The sequence below is a fragment of the Talpa europaea genome (genome assembly GCF_964194135.1).
Source record: "Talpa europaea genome assembly, chromosome: 3".
Taxonomy (NCBI): Eukaryota; Metazoa; Chordata; class Mammalia; order Eulipotyphla; family Talpidae; genus Talpa; species Talpa europaea.
The window spans coordinates 49,799,387-49,821,667 of NC_140069.1; the positions used below are offsets into that span (position 1 = coordinate 49,799,387).

General features: G+C 38.5%; 1 protein-coding gene across 1 annotated transcript in view; it reads right to left on the minus strand.

Annotated features, from left to right (window-relative positions):
* The window catches only part of SULF1 (sulfatase 1), a gene marked incomplete at both ends in the record, with an annotated part of 72,775 nt that overhangs the window by 37,394 nt on the left and 13,100 nt on the right, over window positions 1-22,281 (minus strand). Inside the window, 3 exons of the mRNA XM_084229850.1 lie at window positions 238-388; window positions 11,855-12,024; window positions 14,319-14,470. Of these exons, the coding sequence (XP_084085976.1) occupies window positions 238-388; window positions 11,855-12,024; window positions 14,319-14,470 (473 nt within the window). The remainder of the gene's footprint in view (window positions 1-237; window positions 389-11,854; window positions 12,025-14,318; window positions 14,471-22,281) is intronic.

A 22,281-nucleotide genomic window follows, 5' to 3' on the forward strand; every position in this document is an offset into this window, starting at 1 on the left:
TTAATTCCTGATTTATAGTGTTTTGATTTTTTATCTTCTCTTTGTCACTGAATCCGTAAGAACCAAGGTTGGAGAAGTAGACAAAAGGGGTGACAGGATGAAAGAGTCATTGAACTCTCTCTCTCTTTCTCTCTCACTCTCAAAATAAACGAGAAACAAAAAGAAGATTGGCAGTAGTAGGTCTACACAAGGAAAGCTGCAGCGAAACCTATCAATGAGGCAAATTCACGTGCTTACCCTTTCCACAGAATCATCCACTGACATCAAAGTCTGAAGCCTTTTGCGGTGTAGAACATTTGTAAATTCCATGTGGATGGGCAGCATGGGTCCGGTGTACTGCATAATCCAGTGTTTATCCATATTTGGTGCATAGTTGTAACTAGGAGTTCTGAAAACATCCAGAAAGGAATCTTTACTATACATTTTTCACTTAGACATTTAGAGAAACATCTTGAGTTAAATAAAGGTTGTGAAATGATCATCTAAGAAAGATTATTTAGACACTGCTAACAGATCTCTCCCAGGGTTTTTCCTTGTATTTATAAGATTTGAAGTCTTTACCATTCCAAACAGCACATCCTCTGAAGGTATATGGATTCAAACTTATAAAACCAGGACTGGTTTTTAAAATTGCAATTCATGCAAACTTATTTTGGTTCATTAGATAAAAGGCACAAACATGTATCAAGATGGTCATGGTTATGTTACAAATCCACAGATAAAACTCAGTAATGTACAAGGGAATAAATTCATCATGGTGTTAACTCAATAAAATGTTATTGTTAATTAAGATATTAAATATAGTTACACATATGCAATGAGGAATGATACTTTCATGAGGTATGAGCACACCCCCAACATATTTTTCTTGAATTTATTATTTTATTGATCAATATGTCTCTATGAGCTTTTAATCATTCCTAACATTTTGTTTTAGATATCAGAAATTTAATTAGATTTTCTGGAATTATAACTAAGTCTACTTTTGCAATATCCACGTTTGCCAATAAACCTTATTTTATAGACAAATCAATGTAAGTGCAGGGCATAATTTTTGTTAATCACAAGGAAGTGGGTCTTTTGTTTAGGAACAGGTCAATTCGAAAGCCTATATTCATCTTTTGCAGAGTCCAATTGGCTCATTAGGATCCCATAAAATACGTCTTTCTCTTTGAAGCCTTACCTAACTCCCTCGACCATCAAATGCTGCCACCTCACGCTACAGCAATTCTCTTGTTTATATCTGACCTCTCCAACAGACTATAATGTACTTGAACCTTCTCCTTAGATGTTAGTAAGGAAATAGAAATTGCTTAATATTAAAAAAATTATTGACCATTTAATTAATTTAATTATCTTGGCTATTCTGGGAAATTTGTCATTTCCATTTCACAACTGAAAAGACTGTAGCTTTGTAAAGTTAAATGACTTCCTCAGATTAACAAAGTTAGCCTAAGTCCATTTGCTTTAATAAAATGGAAGAAATGTAAAATGAGGAATGTTTCTATATCTGAAATTGCTTCTAATATGCAGCACAACTTTATAGCAAGTCTCACAGAACAAGCAACCATCTATGTTGGTTGAGAAATTTGATGACCAGTTTTTGTTCTGGGGAAAAGCCCATCAGTGAAATATTGTGGACAATGATGGCTGAAGATCATCACTTATATCAGAAAACTAGAGAAACAATCAGTCACTGGGAGCCCAGTGACTTCAGAAGCCTTAACCGTATACTTCATTGGTTTCCTTAGGGCCTGCTTCCCATGGGGCAAACTCAGAATTCCTGAGATACATGATTGAAACACGGGGATTTCCATGCATGTGGAGCTATGTAAATGCTGCCCATTATAATACATTTTTTTTTTGCCAGTGGGATTTACAGGTTTCTCTTTTGATAATTGAAAATGATATTTTGGTAGAGAAAGGTAGCCTGATGACCAGTAAGAGCGATGGTTAACTGAAAGTGTAAAAGCACAAAGATTGATATAATATTTGGAAACAGAAGACACTGTTTCTAAGGTGTACAAGCTGTGATCAGAAGCATATGTCAACTGCCTTTTAAAGGACAGATCTATAGAGTGAGAAAAGCATGTATGGCTCAATTTGCTCCTCTATAAATGCACCTTCCTAAAATGTTGTTCTGAGGAACAAATTGATTTATCTATGTATTCCACCTTACTTATCTGTGTCTCTCTCTCCACCTACTTCTCTCCCCCCACCCCACCCCGCTCTCTCTCTCTCCTTATCACTTAAAAGTGCTTAGAACTGAGGAGTTTCCTACAGGAGTCAATATATAAGCATACTCTACAAAGTATCTTGGTCGGAAAAAAATATTGTGGCATTAAAAAACAAGCTCTTCCGGTAGCCCCGGTCATTCTTTCTAAGAATGAACTTTTAATATGCACTTTCCTCTTCTTATCAAGTAAATGATTCATGAACCAAATGGTCTCATTTTGGATTGAAGGGTTCCTCATATCTAAAAAGGAACAACAGGCAGATTCAGGCTCTTGTAGCTCAGGAGCTGAGAAAGAGCTTAAGCCCATATTTTTCGTCCTTCATGCAACATGTCTTGTTACAAACAGGATTAGATAAAGAGGCTGAGGAGGAGGAAAGAGGGGCCTTCTAAATCCCATTGAAAAGGGATTTTCACCCATGGGGGTAGTTTAAGGTCAGAGAAATGTAACAAGCTGGTCACGAAAGGTCCTGTAACCACTCACTGATACGCCCTGGAAAAGAATATGGCTAGAAAAGATGACACAGGGTTTCTCTGTAATACCTAAACATCCTCCTCTGACTGCCTTTGATGTTAGTTCACCTTAATTTTAAAATAAATCTAGCTGACTTTTAAAAACCACAAAACCTCAACACAAATAAAAATTACAATAGGGAACCCGAATGCAGACTCACAGTGGGCAAATTATATCTTCCACCGGTTACCTTGATGTGCTTGGCAAAGCTCCACCTCGCTTTGAGGAGCAGGGAAGGTTGCCGCAAATTACAAGCCTCCAATTGGACCCTCAGATTTACAGAATGACATATGTTAAATCTGGCTTATATTAAAAGGGAGAGTTAGGTCTGTTGTCAAAACTGTTCTCCTCCGCCCTTTTCTCCCCTTAATTTCTCCATGTGGGAGATGACCCCCTGCTTGGGGGATGAAATCCCAGGTGGGATCTCAGTGGGGTGGGGGAGAGGTATGCTTTTGCCTTTTGAAGGAAGACAGACTAGACTGCCCCCTCCACCCCACTTCCCACAGAAACGCAGCTGTTGAGGGACCTGCAGGTGGAAGGTCGGGGGTCTCTGGAATTGACAATGTTGTTGAAAAGTGATCTCTTGCCAAAGACCTGTGGTTGCCTCATGCTGGGGTCTGCAGATTCCTGGAAGATCCAGCCTTCTGTCCCTCAGTGATAATTAAGGCTTGCTTCCTAAGTAAGAATTGACTTATAATTATTCAAACAGGGCCTGGGGCTGCCAGCTGGAACACAAGCTACTGAAAGAGGCAGGTAACTTGTTTTAGGGAAATTGGAAAAGCACATATCTAATTATTCCCGAATGTTTTTGAATCCGATCCAAATTTTCATCCCAGTTCTGTTAGTTAGTAGTGTGTGATCTGGAGCTTCTGTTTTCTCTAAGCTTCTATTTCCTCATCTATGTAATGGGAATAACAACTTTAAAGAGTTGTTGTGAAGGTTCAAAGAGATCTCAGAAACTCCACAGAACAAATCCTGGGATCACACATCATACTCACACTCCCAAGGAGCTGCGAATGGTCTTATTTAATAGTTCATTTTATTGCTGTGACAACCCTAAGGAGTAGGCAGGTCCTCTTGTAAACAAAAAGTGTACGCAGGTGGCTCTGAACACAGGTGCCACAGGACTGTGTCTATGATATCACACTGACCAGGATCCTGTGCCACAGTCCCCAGGAAGCAACTCATAGTCACAGTCATAGATCTGACACATACCATCGGCTTCTGTAAAAAGCGAAGTTTTAAAATTCTGTCTTCAATCTGACTAAATTATCAGCCACTTCTGTTTCCCATTCACCCGCCTCCCACCAGCTGAGTGTCTACCTTTTTTTTGGCAATTACAGGGTAAAATCTGACCCACCAGGCACTCTGGATGCATCAGAAAAAAGGTAAATAACTTTGGCTATTTGCTTTAAAATTGAAAGAACAAAGGATCAACAGTCATTTTGGAATTTCTGTTGTTTCTGTTTCATTTAAAAAAATTTTTTTTTTGGTTCAGAATACAAATTTGTATCAGTATACTCCTTAGGGTTGTCACAACAATCAAATGAACTAGACCATTCCCAGCTCCTTGGGAGTGTGAATATGATGTGATTTAAAAAAAAAAGTCGTATCTGTGCCTTGTCTGGTAAGACACTGTTGCCCGTTCAGATAAGGGTTTTATCTACAACTATGTACATTTAAGAAAATATATAGTTAACCCTCTATAGACCATTCCTATATTTTGAAGTATGCACTCCTCTACTCATTGCAGGCTTATTTTCAATAACCAAGTCACAGAAACAGTTTAGGTGGCCAAGGGCAGAAGAGTGGATTAGATTTAGTTTATATATATAATGGAATACTACTCAGCTATAAAAAAGATGAACGTTTGCCATTTGCCACAGCATGGAGGAACTGGGGAGAATTATGCAAAGGGAAACAAGTCAGAAGGAAAAAGACAAATTCTGGATGTCATTTACATGACATGTCATTTACATTACATTACATGTGGAATATAGAGAAACAAAGCAAAGAGGCAAAACCAAACCAATAACAAATCCTTGACAACTGACAGCAAAACTGAGGTAACCCAAAGGGGAGGGTGGCCGGATGGAGTAAAAACATGGGGTAAAAACATTCATTTGTAGAGGTGTGAACTTACAATCCCTAAAAAAAATAAAATGATGTAAACAAATTTTACTAAAAAATGAAATTATTCTCGTATTTAAAAATGTTAACTTTTAGCAAAGCTTCCCTGTGTATGACTCTTCTCCAGTCATTATTTGCATGGATTTATTGCTCAGCATGCCCTGGCACAGATCTTTCAAACCACTGCATTAGTAGATTAAAACTTCATCATCATTGCCAAATATTTTTGGGCTTTGATTTTTTTCCCTGTATTGCTTATTGATGTAACAGGAATAAGAATTATAAAAATCAATACTATCACCTTTCTTTTTGATGGATGAGTATTTGGGGAAAATAATTTCTATTAGCAAAGAAATTGTTTCAAGAGATGCATGTGTTTTACATTAAATCCATACTTGGGGAGTTGCAAAGAACTTAGCAGTTCATTTTTACCAAGGATGGCCTTTGTGTCACCCGAGTGAAAATATATTCTAGTGTTTTATATTTTAACATGTGTTTTCTTCATTTGTTATTTAGTCTCAGACAACAACAAAAACTCTAATGATCTAACTTAAAGGGTATTGGTAGCAGGACCACGAGTCTTTGAGAAATGAAATAGGTCTCAATTCCCAGAATAAAGCCAGTTATACAGATTTAAGACACACTCACATCATTAAATTGGAAATTCTATACTTAATCTCCCAAGCCATACCATCTCAGCTTTCACTAAAATTGAACTTACTTAACTTTGTGGAGATATTGCCCACTTGAGTTCAAGTGTCTTCAGATAACATTGGAACACATGCAAATAATACCAAAATGATCTTGATTATAGATGTGTCATAAAAGAAATTTAAAGAGTCTTGTAATGTTGCTGTAAACTCCAATTAGACTCCTGCCAATAGATGTATAGGGATAGCTTTTACTATTAATTGTGACTATAATGGATATCAAGCAAGCCTGGTTTAGAAAATCACCTGGGCCCAAGAGATTCGAGTTTTGGATCTGGGTGTGTTCTTATCTACATATGCGACCTGGGCATATGTCATTTGGTTCTTTAGGAAAAAAATTGGAGGCCTTTATTTTTTAATCTAGAAATCTATGGAATTAGACTGTATAAAAATATATCTTAAATCCATGAAACCTATTTAAATAGTTTGAGACTGTTTAGAAATGTCTTCATGTTAGCTAAGTTGGTGGGATTAACATGTTTCTTTACTTTCTAAACAAACATGTCTCATGCAGCGACTACAAAGGGAGCCACGCTCACCAGTCATGGAGAGACAGAGATGAAACACTGTTCTGCTTTCAGGAAAGAGCTCCCTTTACAACTCCAGGGCACCACCCACACGGTATTTGGTGTGAATATGGTTCTCTTGAGTTGTGCATCTGAATTGTGCGTTTGACTTCAGGCATCTGGGTAAACAGCCAGTGCAATAGAATGATCAGTAAAGACAGAAAGACAAAGAGGAGACACAGACAGGGAGCAGCTAGTGCTGCCCAAATCAGAGATTTTTATGGAGAATTTAAAGTTATCTCAACTTCAAAAGTATTTCCTTTTATATATTTGTTAAGTAAGGAATGAAGAACATGCAGGTTATTTTTAAGATATTTCTTTACAACTTTAGATAACAAAAGTGTTTCAAAAATTTTGCTCTGAAGCTTACACAGATAGTTTTTCCTTCGACATATTATGTTCATTCAAAATTCTACTTTCAGAATGATTCTTGCAAGTTAGTGGGCATGGATTATTCTACCAACATTTCAGCTTTCACTTGAACCTGTGCATGTATGTGCACAGAGGGTCATATAGGCTTCCCTGGTGTGGGAAGAAAATACTGAAAACAGGAACTAAAAGTTTTTTTGAAGATGATTGGAGGCATAATTGGTAGGTAAGTGGTAAGGGAGTCTCTAGTATCCCATAAAGTCACTGGGTAGGCTAATCGAATCCTTTCCTCTCACAGCTTTGGTTCACAGGTGCACAGAATATCACATCACTGAGGCCAGGAGAGAGAAATTCTATCAAAGTGAGAGTGAGGATATACAGCATTACCATGAGGAGACTCTGGATGGAAATAATTTGCCGAAAAGTACAGTAGGTTCTAGCAGTACTGAAAGGCATTATGATGAGGATTATTATGACAGAGGCCTCCTCACATGTCTTATAGGTCATGAGTGGCTGAGCTACTGTCTGCTGATACAGTATGTCCTGTCATGAATGCGTGGTAATCTGTTCTCATTCTTCTTTGGTAGGCATAACCTCTAGCCTCAGTTTGTAAAGCAACAAGCCAATATTGGTCTTGCTTCCTTCTTTTGTTCGGAACAGCAAACACTGTGGAAACACGATACATTCACTCCAGGCTGGGAGGGTCAGAGAGCTATAACCCAAGACCAGATGAAAGGCATCTGGATAATGCTTGACCACCAAGGAAGGAAGCCTAAAGGAAAGTGTTCACGTTACGTCCTGCTACCAGCTGAGTCTATGGCATCTAGCTCTGTTTTCATACGGCCTGCTAAATATTTCTGCAAAGTACTTAACTTCTTCCATCCCTTTGCTTTAATGTTTTGGCTAAGGAAGCCAGTCACTCAATAGCTCCCTGCACCATAATCGGTAGCTTGTTTTTAATTTGTCTCACTTCTTTTGTCTGCAGACTGAACTGTGAACCTGTGCAGTCACTCACACTGGTTCTCTTCAGTCCCTTCCTTCCACAGCAGCTGGGGAGCCCTTTACAACAAAGATGCCAGGAATTCAAGGCTAAGTTCTGCGGAAGACATAGCAGATCTTCACATTCTGGCTGCACCAAAGCCCAAGGCTTAGCAAGAAATAGAAGTTGAATCCCTCAACCAACCACATGAATTTTTATTTTTCTATGGCTAAAATTGTTTTCCAAACTGGCAGTTGCCTGTTTCATGCAGGCACCTGGAAAAGATAACACAGCCCAGATTGGTGCTTATCCTGTCCATGTTTTTAGAATGACCAGGTGTGAGAGGCTTGACACAATGTGGGTCTTAGCTTGTCAAGAGATTTGTCACGTCCCAATAGGCAGGTATCAACCTGTCATTTCTCTTGCTGCTTCCCCTAAACACTAAGTTGAACCAAATGAAATTGTACTTTTTGTAGGTCAAGAAAGGCCAATACTGCAGTTTTAGGATTCTTTTCAATAGAAAGAATTATAGAAAGAATTAGCATCTATGAATTGGCTTCTATGTCCTAGGCCTTATGTGGAGACTTTAGCTCTATCGCTTTTCTTAGTTTTCATTCACGACGTCATGTTAAGTTGCTAGTATTATCCCCATTTTACACATGAGACAATGGAGTTTCCAAGAGGTTAAAGAAATGACCCACAGTCTTAGTTAAGGAAAACTGGGATAGACTCTGAGGTGTAAACTTTTCACTCTGCATGCGTGTATATTTTGTTTTATATAGTCACTAGTAAGGCACAGGTGGTTCATTTGAACTACTAATAAAACCTACCTGCATGTGAAATATTATGTCACCTCGATACTGAATGACCTCCAGGGACTCTGCTTCTGATTATGAACAAATTCACCCAAACCCACCCAAATACTCAATATTCTGAAGGTTTCTCTTTCTACTTTTACCCCTGTGGCTATTATTGCCCCACCTTCTTCAGTTCCTAAGTCACACCTTATGTTGTTTGACATGGTGACCACTTATTTGTGTCAAATTCTTTTTTGAAATCATCTACTCAATCTTAATCCAATCTCTGTGAAGCCCGCTTTGAATGGTCCATGAAGTTTTCCTGGTTCCCTCAAAGATATGAAAACATCTTTCCCTTTCCCATTGAACGCCTGCTCTAGAACTTACCACTTCTGATCCTATTGGTGATGTGGCTATTTGGACACTGCCCATACACCCCTCAATCTGAGGTTCAGGACAAACTTATTCTGTAAACGATCCTCATGGTAAATACTTTAGGAGAGGCAGGTCATTCAGAATCTAACAAAACAACTCAATTCTGCTGTTAGAGTGTAAAGGCAATCATAGGCAAGACCTAAGTGAACTAATATAGCTGTGTGTTTCAATAAAACCTTATTAATAAAAACTGGTGGCAAGTTGGATTTGGCCCTGTGTGCTAACCCTTTGCTAGTTTATTAGTTCTTGGATGTTAGTAACTGTCTTCCTCATGTTTATATCCCTGCCATCCTGTCATCACAGACAGCATTCAAATACACTTAGCAATAATTAGAATTTTTAATTGCCAAAATCACAGATTTAAAAAAAAAATTGTTAGTCTTGATGCTTTAAGAGCTCTTCAGGTCCCTTTCCTCGTGGATTGTTGTCTGTACTTGCCACTAAGCCGTCAGATCCTCGTGACCTGCGGCTGATTTTCCTGTAGGCTCAGGACCTTGCATTAAAGTGTCAAAAGCAGCTGACTTCTAGGGAGGAATACAACACCATCTTTTATAAATTGCACCTCCTCAAATTTGTGAAAATACCAACAAACTTCACAGTGGTAAAAAGTCCACCTTTGGTTGGGATTCTGCTAATGCCACAAAGGCAGCTGCACAAAATCATTTCTGATTTAAAAGTAAAGGGAAAGATGCATCCCCAGGTGTGGCAGCAGCCCACAAAGACCCTTTTCTTTTATTGAATTAGCTGGTTCCTACACTCATCAATGACCAGTAATAGCGAATTACTCATCACTCACGGGCTTCATTCAAGAGTTCAGGTGCCCGTCTTAAAAAAAAAATGAAATTAAAAAAAAGAAATATCAACATGGATGGAGCTAGAAGGGATTATGCTCAGTGAAATAAGCCAGAAGAAAAAAAAAATATTGGATGGTTTCACTTATAGGAGGAATGTAGGGGAACCAAATAAGGGATCAGGAAAAATAAGCAATAAAAAATAACAATAACAGACAACTATAAATCAGAGACATTCTGAAGGGGAGGAGGAGGGAAAGGAATCAAAACAGGGGAGGGAAGAGCACGAGGGACTATGGTGATGGTGCACAGGTGAATTGGTGGTAGGAATTTTGTAGGGACTACACCTGAAAGGAAAAAGCAAATATTGTTAAAAAATGAACAATGAAAGCCTCCCCTGGTGGCGCAGGCAATTGAGCGCAGCACTGTGAAGCTGTCCGCAGCACTCTACAGTGCAGGTTTGATCCCCGCAGGCCATGGAGATACCCACATGGCACAGCAGACCTCCCCTGTCTTGCCCGCTGTTCCCCTCAGCAGTGTATTTCATCAGTCTGCCTGTTCTGTTCCCCGCTCTGTCTCTAGTGAATCCTCTCACCCGCCCGCACATCTGGCCTGTACCCTGGTTCTTGTATAAATAAGTCAATTTTTTTTAAAGATTTATTTATTTATACAAGCACTGGGTACAGTCAGAAGCGCGGGAGGGCGAGAGAACTCACCAGGGAAAGAATGGAGAGCAGAACAGGCAGACCGACGAAGCACACTGCTGAGGGGAGCAGCGGGCGCTGCAGGAGAGGTCTGCGTGCCACGTGGGACCCTCACCCGGTGGCTGGGGATAGAACCGGCACTGCAGAGGCTGCGGGCAGCTTCGGAACCGAGAGCTCAACCGCTGTGCCACTGGGGAGGCCCCAATAAATAAAAATCTTTAAAAAAATGTAAAATATATATGAATAAAGAAATTATAAAAATAAAGAAATATTATTACAGGCTAAAAAAAAAAGTTCAGGTACATGGTTCTCTGTAGAGCAGGCTTCAGATGTTGGGCTACCTACCCACAGGGTTGATTCCGAAACACAACAGCTTACACGACTACCTTCTCCAGCGCTGAGAATGACATTTTATGCATTATTACACTTCCACCCCCCCCCATCCTCAGTAGGTTATCCACACTGCTTTCATATTTATTGCTAGTTCTGTCTTCAGTCAGCTCTGACCTTCTCCCTTCTTTCTAAATCACTTGCTATGAAAGAGATGATCTAAATACTACTGACCAGGAGCCATCAGACTATTAGTTATAATAAGATGCAAAATAAAAATGTAAAGAAAGAATTCTCTAGGGATATGTAATGACTAGCAATTAGAATGTTTTCAGCAGTTACTATTCTGTTTTCATAAGGAAGTACGTTTAATCTATGTTCTTTCTATCTGGGATCATGACTAGAAAATTGGTATAGATGAAAATGGAGTTATTTAAGCTCATAAAGATTAAAAACCAATTTTGGAGGTTTAGTGATGAAGGAAACAGATATCAATTCCCTCCTTCCTACTTCTCTGACCGCTGAATTTACAGCAGACACAGAGCCAACTGCTTTGTGTGGAAGATTGCAGGTTATTGCAGCGGATGGGAAGAAAGTGTGTTGACAGTAAAAAAAACTTGAAATCATATTCTTTGCTGCCAAAGTATCCAGACTTTTCCACCCTTGCTAGTGAGTATTGTGAGGCATGATATAGCTCTCGTCTGATCTCCTCTCCCCATGTCTCTCCACCCTCTCCCTCACCAAGACTCCTGAATCTCAAACAGAAACATCAGATTATTTTAAAGCCATGACCTGAGAAGGCCTCTCGCGTAAGCGCACTCAAGCCACTTTCTGCAGCAATACTAATAGTGCATCTGCAAAGAAGCCCCTAGAGTATATTCGCCTGGAAAATGAATCCATGTTTCCATAACCAGACCAGGGATCAGGCTTCGCCACTCTTTTGCTAGGAAAGCATACCATTTGATCACCGTCATTGTTAGATCACACTCATGAATATTATTTAGGATGACTGAAGGAAACTCTGGAGAAAGATTGTCCCCTCTTACCCTGTGTGCCTCTTTTCCTTTCCATTGAGCTACTTACAAGTGTTAGAAATGTGATTTCTTATTCAACATCTAGATGAGCCCCTTTATTTAGGTCCCTTTGCTTCACTGTTCTGTGGTCTCACAGTGGACTCCCTTGTTCTGCCTTGAGGATGTGCAGTGTGGAAGGCAACGGGGAGACATGGAGGAGCAGAGCAGGGAGCAAAAGAAAGGTCAGTGTTAAGCAGGTCCCAGAGCTGCTGTGGCTACTCACATGTGTTGGGAAGCATTGGGATACAGTTTTGAAAACTGTGGGGCTGAGTCCTCGGGGCCGTGGGGCGCAGCGTGGCTGATCACCATCATAATGGGCCTATGGGGATACATTCTCTTAGACATTTTGAAGTAATTAATGCTCTCGTTAGTGATTAAGTCTGTGAAGTAGTCCTGAAACATATATTTGACACAAAACAAAAATTACAAAAGGTGACATTCATCAGATCACATTTGCATACTGCTTTCCTCAGAAGCAACTCAGTGAATCACATGCTAAGGTCTAAAACAAAAAGAAAAACTGTACTTCCCAAGACAGCAAAACATCTTCCATAATAGAAAAATATCAGTTGCCAGTTACTTTCTAGGGTTGGTAACATGCAAAAAAATTTATTTAAAGTTATGCACAACTTAGCAATTAGGAAAGAAAAAAGTCAAGCCCTGTTTGCTCAAGATAATCATCAGATCTGGCAATCCATGAAACACCGGATACATATTTCAATCTCAGGTTTCGTTGATGTAATTCGTTGACAAAAATTTTAATTACTTCAAGGGCAGGAAACACCCACACCCACAAGATATTCACAGTTGTAGAACACACACACACACACACACACACACTGCATAAACAAAAGATTTTTCTTTAAATTGAAAATTCACCATTGGGATTTACAAAATAATCACTAATCAAAGCTCTGGCCAAAATCTGGATGCAGAGGGAAACCTACGACATTTTTATCAATTAATTTACTTGAATCACTAAATATGGGGAGCAGTCGATTTCCTGCAAATTATACTCTGTTAATTGCATAACTAAAATGATACAGCTGTTGGGATCAGAGCCCGACTTGTTAATAGAATGACTTAACCGGCAGTCTAGGGGGGCTGATACAAGTCTATAAAGGGAGGAAGGAATTGGAATGAAAAGGAAAGAAATGATGAAAACTTAAATTAAACCACCTGCACCTTCTTAGTATTTATCATTGGCCTGGAGCTCCAGGATAAAACTTTATTCTGTGCCCTGGCTGTGTTCACAGTGTCAGAGGCTTCCAGGCTTGACTAATCACATATAGATTCAAGGACCTGAACAGCTGCAAAAGCATTGCCAAAGGGACAAAATCTGTGTCACAAGTCATTGTCAGGACAAGTACACAGACTGTCACCTTCTTCCAAGGGAGTGTCTGTTTCATTCCTTTGCTCACTAAAAAAAGATATATATTCTTTTCAGACACAGTTGTCTTTGACACTTAATCAGCTGTGATAATGTGCAAGTTACGCTGATTTAGTCTTTGGAGGGACTCTTGATTACTCTGCTCTCTTTAGGACAACAGGGAAAGAAAGGTTAATAGCTTGAACAAGGAGCATGAAAAGCATCCCCACAGATAAAAAATGATAGCAACGACAATTAGTGCACTTTGTGGGAAGATGCTTAGATCTGTCTCCGAGGTCCCCACCAGCTCTCAACTTTGATGAGTCTGGAAACCTATTAGCAACATTTGTGAATGTATTTGCATTCACTGTTTTCTGAAGGCTATGAAAAAGTGAGCCTTACTCCTTATTTTCTACCAATCCCCTTAGTCAGGCATAAAGGCATAAAGGCAGGCATAAAGGCAGCAATGTGCCAAAATTAAACAAGCTTCCTTCTTTTTGATTTCTACTAATGGCTCTTTTTAGTGATATATTGTATGTAGAGCAAATCTTCACCTTCTTTTAGATATAGGAGAAAGAGACGAGTATGGTTAAGAAGGGAATAGGACATTTTAGGCCAATTTTCACACTAAATTCAAAGATATTTTCCCCATTCACGCTGATGATCTGAAAACTTTTAAAGTTGGCAACCATACAACATTGTGAAATAAATCTAACATTCATTTGTTAAAGAACCATGGGGAGTGTTGATTTCAATTTCTATGAAACTATTTTGGAAATATTAGGATCGATAGCCTTAATGGATTTTGTGGGCTCCAGCTGCCAAGGTAGTGTCCTTATCACCTAGCTAAGTTTGGTCAGACAGAAATGAAAGCAAGGAATGTGGTTTGCCAACCTTTGATCATTGCACACATCTGCGATTCTTAAACTAAATCCGAGCCACAGATAAAATACACTTCAACCCAGTGAAAAGCAAAACAGTGCAAGATGAACATATGATTATGTGAACAAGTCTCTAGAGTTGGGATGGGAACCAAAAAATCATCACAAAACAGAGTGGAAGCACCTATGATGATCTTGATGATGCTTTCATCAAAAGCTGATTGCTTCTCATCCTAATAAGGGGGAAAAATCACTATATCACGTCAGTGTTCCTTGAGAGTCATTCTTGCCTGGAGCTTAAAATTACCTTAAAATTTTCATTTTAACATTGTCAGAACATAGAAAGCCAATCTTGTGAATAGGTTAACTCACTGAAAATGACTTTTCCCCATTATGCACAAGTAAATTGATGCAGTATAAAAGTGCCTGGAAATTACCTTTGCATAATCAAATCCATGCTTTTCTTTGATGCCATTGCGACAAACAGTGTAATTATAGAAACGAGAATTCTTGATTAATCCAAGCCATTCTCGCCACCCAGGAGGGATGTAGCTGCCATTATATTCATTGAGGTATTTTCCAAAAAAGGCTGCAATGGAAAAAAAGGCATATTTTTTCGTATGAAATGACTAATCATAAATAAACTCATTGGCATGAAATTATCAATTGCAAAAGACAGTAGAACAAAAATTAACCAAGGTAAGAGTAAATGCCAAAATAATATTCATGTAATACTTTAATCATTTGACAAAGTGGCACACACACACACACACACACACACACACTTTCTTCTTTCCAAATAAAAGTAGAACCCAAGTACATGAACTACGGTTCAATAAAATCACCATAATTGTGGTATCTGGGTGCACCTGTTTCTTGTGTTTCTACTGAGGCAAAAGTAGAATGAACCCTTTTGTCAAGTAGATGTGACAAATAGAGAAGATGCCAGTGTGAAATCTGAAATGCTACCAATGAGCAAATATTGGACAACTACAGATTCAATCTTTGTGTTAAAATAAGATTTATAACTTATCATGAAAAATACTATTGAAAAACTGGTCTTTGTTTTTGCATATCCAGAGAGTATGACTTTCCTAAGCCAAGGATGCTTGGTCAACTCCATTTTCATGAGTTGTGGTTAGGTTTTATTTATTATTTTTTTTGTTACCTGTATTTTTTGTTATTGGTATTTATGTTACATATATTTCACTGTGTGTCTAATTATTGACAATAAAAAATTCTGGCAATATAGAGTTACTACACTGATGACTAATGTTTATAGAATTATAGTATAACACACTATAGGCACCATAAAGCCTCCACTGCTCATTGGACTGGCCACTGGAAGGACTTCACATTTGCAACTTTGTCATGTCCCATCCTAAAAGGGTGACTATACAGAAAGGCTTACTGATCATTTTGGAGGAAGAAAATGAATTTGGTCCTGTGCCAAAGATGACCACAGAAGAAGGACAAAGAAGAGAGTGAGGCAGGATGGGATTTTTCGGAACAAAGTGGGTTAGATTGTGAAATCCAAAACTCTGAATATCAGGAGGGTAGTCATTAATGTATTTTTTTTACATGCTTTTGAGAGAGAATGACTGCTAAATGTAGTTACGCTAGGAAAATGGGTATAAACAAATATTATTCTGGGTAAACATAGATTTTGACCAAAAATATCACGTACAAAAGATTAGAGAAAATTTTATTTTACATAAGTATGTAGGGGTGATATGTGTATGTGAATTTGCATATTATACCCATATGCACAATGTACATGCATCAAAGTTTTAATTTTTCTGATACTTATTTTTCTGATTTTTAAAAAGCTGTCATCCTTTTTAGGATGAAGCCCTGTCCTCTGGCCAGGCAGATATTTTCCATGTCAAAATCACTTCCCTGCTTCATTAAGCAGGTTTTCGAGATGCCTCCACTTATATACATGAAGAAAGTTAGTCCCTTGATGTAACTAATTAGAATGTTGAAATCTGATCCTAAAATTAAGGTACTTTGTTGATATTGCTCTTAAAGCACACCTTTCTGAATCTTAAATTCTTAATTGTATATTATTTTTGTGTCTTTATACAATAGCTAATTTGGTTGCTTTCATCTGTGATGTATAGCTACCAGTAGAAAAGCTCCACCTGGAAGTTTTACTTGCTCTTGAATATAATCATCCAAAATGAAATTATTTTTTCCTTTCCAAATTTATTTCTCTCAGATATTCTGTCATTCTCTGAGTGGAACAATTACCCTGATGGTTAACCAGAATGGCAACACCCAGCTTTCCCTTTCCACCTGCTCCACTGCTCCCTTTCCTGAGCAGTCACTTCGGCTGCCTGGGTCCTACATCACTCTCTGTCCTGGCCTCTGTCTGTGGTGACTTGACACCCTTCATGCAGGCTCAGTCTCCTGACTGACTTCCCAAGCCAGCCGCCAGGGCCTGTCCACTCTCACTGACACCTTCCTGAAATCCAGGTCCAGTCATATCACCTCTTCTCTCAAACTTGGATGAACCCTCCTTACCTGCAGAATCAAATTTAATTGCCATTCAAGGCAAAATCTGGGTCTGGAAAAATCCTTTTCTTTCCAACGCCATCTCACACATCTCTGCTAACTGCCCACCTCTGCAGCTGAGTTTCCTCCTTTGCTGTGGTTTCCACCTCTCTACACTTGCTCGTGCTATTCTCTGAATTTCCTGCTCTATGTATTAAGGTCAGAGCCATTTTATTCCCAGTCTTTGCCCCGATCCCATGGCACTTTATTTCTGTGACTCCTTTTTATCTGTGGACTTATCATATTCCTCTATAAGCCTAATGTCCCTTACACTGCAGGCTTTCGGAGAGCAAACACTGCCTTTGCCTCATTTCTGCACCCACCCCATCCTTGCACACGGTACAGGGGATCCATGACTTTTGTTTCTTACATTGGTGTTTATAGGTTCCCACATATTCTGGGGAGTCTGCATGATCTTGACTTGTTCAATTTTGTGTTTTCACTAGAATTGCAATTTTTGAAGTGATCTGGCCTAAATATTTTCATAGACTAAAGCTTCAGAGCTGCCAAAGCTTTTCCAGTTAGGTTTATTTTCTTCAAAGTGTTGACTCAAATCTGAGAAGCAAGTCAGTGTTTGCTTATCAAATGAATGTTTATATGTTGAATCTGCAAATCAATCAAGCGGTCAGTTGCCATAGGCTCACTGCTTGAGGATCCTGCCAGGGATCGATGGGTGCAGAACAAAGTGTCAGAAGGGCTCACATTAGCTATGACTCAGGATACCCCCACCCATGCTTACTACATGTGGCAGGAATTCTCCTAATGAGGGGTTCTTGTCTTCAGAGACTAACCACCTTACACATAGAACCACAAGATGAATTTTTCTTTCTGACGAAACACTGTGTGACGTGTAGTCACAGGCAGCAAACCAAGGCCACACCCCGACGACTTACTTCAGAAGGAGCTGCTTCCAGGAATCTACCACTTAATAACCTCGGGCAGCTCTTTCCTCTGGCCTGCTCCTCGTCCCCAGGGCTCTATTCTACTTTCCTCTCCTTTCCTTTTTAAAGCAAAAGACCATAGTGATTTGGAATATAAACCTTGGGGGCTAAACTTTGGGGCCTGTCTGCCCAGGTTCAAGTTCTGATGGCTATTTACTAGCTATCTGTCCACAGACAAGTTACCTCATTGCTCTCCACTTCTAATTCTCCTTCTGTAAACCCATGAAGATGTTATTGATAATAATAATATTGGGGGCCTCCCTGGTGGCGCAAGGGTTTGAGACACAGCCTATGGGGCCTTCTGCAGCCTTTGCAGCATGAGTTCGATCACCGGGCCGGCCGGGAGCAACCCACATGGCACAGAGGACCTCTCCTGTCTCGCCTGCTGTTCCCCTCAGCAGTGTATTTCAGTAGATCTGCCTGTTCTGCTCCCTACTCTGTCTCTGATGAATCCTCTCATCCCCCATACCTCTGACCTGTACCCCAGCTCTTGTATGCATAAGCAGATAAATCTTAAAAAATAATAATAACACTGGTAGGATTGTTGTGAGGGTAAAATGAAATGACACACATGCAAAGTGCTTTAAACAATAATAAGCACATAACAAGGACTTAGTGCTGCTACTGCTGATATCATCTTTACCATCACAATTATCAGTAACCTTTCAAGTCCATGTTCTGATTTTACATAATTTATCATTCTGTGGTGCCAGGGATTCTTGTACCAGCATTCTGCACTTGTGTATTTGAAAACATGTCTTGAGGGACTTCCCTGGTGGCCTAGGGGTTACGTCTCAGTGCTATTACCTCGACTGTCTGAGTTCCATCCCCACCCAGGGTGCTAACCCACATATGGAGCAGCAGACCTCACCTTTCTTGCCTGCTGCTCCCCTCAGCAGTGTATTTCAGTCAATCCACCTGTTCTGCTCTCCACTCTGTCTCTGGTGAAGCCTCTCACCAGCCCCCACACCTCTGGCCTACATTCCAGCTCTTGCATGCATAAATAAATAAATCTCAGGGGAAAAAAGTCTTAACAAGTTACGTTATTTTTCTTCCCCAACCTGACTTTGTGGTAATAAATTCTTTCCCATTTGGCTTACATTATCCTGATTATTTTTATTTTTTTTCCCTGCCACTTTTAGTTTTATTTTTTGTTTTTTCCTCTCAGGGCAGCTATGCCAAGTCATCCCTGCCCTTCCCTCATTGTTTTACTGGATAGGTTATATTGTACTGTGTACTACCCATTGTTATGGCTATAGCCCTTTCCCCAAATCCTCCCTTTATTAACTATTCCTTCAAGTCTCTTAACAGTCCTTATTATTCATTTCAGAACTCCATTTAGTGTATCTTTGTGTTAGTGGAGAGTAAAAAAATACACTTATTCCAGATGTGCCCTCACACTTGTTCCAAGAGAGATCAGTACCCACGTGTCACAAAGTGGCTCCTCAGTGTAGTCAGCTTCAAGTTACCCACCTTTCTTGTTGTGACGCTGAGACTCATTTGTAATCACTTCCTGGCCTCTTGCGACATTATGCTTCCTGGCAGCACTCTGCAATTGATTATCTGGGCTTCTAATTATTTCCCTCCAGATATATTAAATCTTTTCCCCTTCCATTCATTTTCTTGCCCATGTAACCATTATATTAAGTATAGTTTGAAGATTTTCTATGCTTTGTCTTTGGCAATTCAACTCACTGCTACCTGGATAATCACTAATAAGATGCCATCTGTCAGTCTTTCAATATCATTTCCTACTTTGAAACACCATTAAACACTTCTCTTACCAGTTGTTCAAGGTGGTAGGGCTTGGGTGACAGGGAGAAACAGTAGAAGGACCTGATTATGATTGTTGACCCTAGGTCATGCTACTTCTGTCCAGGACTATGAGTTACATAATACTTAATACTTGAATTATTGGAAATAAAGGTTTGTATTTTTAAGCCAGCAATAGTAACTATAAAAAACATTCCCAATACTATGAAGAGGTCAAATCTTATTTACTATAACAAATGTTATACTAATTGATAGATTTGGGTAGCAAATTTTTTTAACCAATTTAAAATTGTGGTCTACTTTTATGTCGATTTATATATGTGAGTCTGGTTATCCCTACTTGATTATAAATTTATTGAAGATGGGGTCTTACTTTATATCTCTTTATATCTCAGTGTCTAGTGTAGTTCTAAGCATACTATGGTTCACTGAAATATACACTGTGGTATGCTATATCAAAAATCTGTAATATCCTAATTCATAAAAATAAGTAAATTAGCTTGTCTTACTTTAAATGAATTCTACATTTAAGAAAATCCATATTAGAGAGTAAATAATTGTACTTGTCATAGGTAAGACGAATAAATTTTGCAATGTTAAAAGACATGAAAGTAGAAAATTGACTAAGTTGCCTAAATTGTATTGTTACAAAAGAATTATTTACAAAAAGATTTATTGCCAATCTCAATTAAATATTGCTCCTTTCACCACAATGATGAAGAATTAGCATGACTAAAACTTAATTCACATATTATTTTATGTATTAAGTATTATGATTATAATTTGAAAACTACAAAATGATCAATATATAATTTCAATGACTATAACAAAATTATAATATATTTGGATGGGAAAAAAGTCTTAGGCATCATTTGAGGCTAATCTCTGCATTATGTAGGTTGTAAAACTGGCCTATACACGTTCTCAGTAAATTAAATTAAAGACAGAACAAGGACTTGACTACAGCTTTCTTCAGTTTTCTTTTCAACACTTGATGCTACCTTTCAAATGTGGATTCTATTTTTACTTAAAAACTTCTAGGTTATACATTCATATTCATGCTTTCACTAGAGATTTAAACTAAAAATTTGGGAGGGGGGAAGATAAGCAGAATATTTATTTTTATGGTAGATAATCCAACAGCATTCCCACTTTACTTGTCAGAACATAAAATGCATTAGACATGTTACTATATTTCCCCTATTTTTGAACACTTAGGCTGCTGGAGAGTCATATTTTCCATGAGTAAAGTTAGAAAAATGAGGCTCTAGCCAGTCCAAATATATGCCTCAGTTCTGAAAAAGAAAAATCATGTCATACAATGGTAAATATAATATTGGATCAATTCAATTTATGTAAGTCCATGTATTCTGGATGCCTCCCAAAATAAGCATCTTAGTAATTTTTCTTCTCTGAATTGTTCATAAAACTGATCACTGTTTGTGCTTTCTTCTAGATAGATATTTAAATATAATACACATTTTAGCTTCCTTCATTTTTTTTTCAGGTTTCAGCTAAATGTTCCAAATAATGTCTTCATTATGAGGAAAACTATAAAATCTTTATACATTGACTTCCTCCCCCACTAGTTTAGTGCCTCATTAATAATTATGTTGGTTTAATACCTACTTACCAATTCTGTTAATTTCCTAAGATGCTTGTTATCCTGGTGTGATAATTTGTATATTTTCAAATGAGTTTCTGCTCCTGGTTGGATCAATATACTGTCACAATGACATCTTCTTAGTTGTCTGAAACACTTCAGTATTTTCCCATCAAAGTTAATTTTAATTTATATTGATCTCTATCACTGTCATTTTTATATTCCAATTTTCATTTTTCTGATTTTCTAATGGACACATAAAAATTAATTTTTCTAAGTGCCTATCATCCTGTATCAATTCCTAACTATTTGGAAAAGTTCTATTTCCCTCAAAAGAATTCCTTTTACTTCATAGGAAATTCTATTGTTATCTATGAGTCTAGACACCTAGGGTTGATTCTAATTCTGAAGGTTGGTTTCAGAATTAGACTTAAGTTTCCAGGAACAAATCTCTCTGAAGAAGACAGCTCCCTCTGGGTCACACGAATGCAGTGACCATTGTCATGGGAAAGACTTATGGCTTTCATCCTAGACTTAACCCATAAGGTTAGGGTGTAATAGAAAGATCCCTGAAGGCCAAGGTCCTGGCACCTGCTCTTTCTATTAGAACATCACATGTGTCATTTCAGCAAGTCATCTTCATCTTCTTGTGGGTATTAGTTTGTCTATTTGATAATAAGGAAATTGATCTAAATAATCTCTGAATTAATTCAAGTTCTTATAATCCATTGGAGTGTGAGCACAGCCGAGGGCAGTTGAGAACAAGTAGCAGATGTACTGTGCTTCTTAGAAACAACTAATATGTTTTTGTCATGGTGACCCAGGGAGCTTTGAAATGAATGGTGTTTGCATTTTTGTTTTTGCCATTTGGAAGCTTACTTTTGAGTATGCAAACTTTCACTACAATTCCAAGGCCTGCAGATTGATATGTACAGCATGTAACCTTTGCTTAGTTTGAACTAGTACTACTTTTCATTTGCCAAGATCCTGATTGCATTGTATGCTTTTATATTTCATATGTCTGTAAGATAGTTTGGAATGGGGATCAGTAGAAACATACATAAAGAAAAAAGATAATGAAGAGGAAGGGAACTTGTGGTGAGATGTGTTAGATTCATTCTATTGCCAACTACCTTATAACCTTCGACAATTAATACCCCAAGTCTCCATTTCTTCACTGGTAACATGGTCAAATCCTTTTTTTCAAGGTTGCTGTAAGAATTAGTTGACACTACTTAGCTGAAATATCTCATACAGAGGAGGTAAGCAACACAAGTTACCCCCACCTGCCCCAATCACCAAGCCAATCAACATATACATCACTTCATGATTTTTGACATTTCCTTTGTAGTGAGAACACCAAACTCTAACCTCTTAGGCAATTTCAAGTACACAATACGATATTGCCAACTGTAGTCACAGTGATGTACACCATTTTTCCAGAACCTAATAATCTCTCTTTTATCCTTTCTGGATATAACCGTGATACAAACAAGCCAGCCTTAGCGGACTACCGAAGTCCTGGCA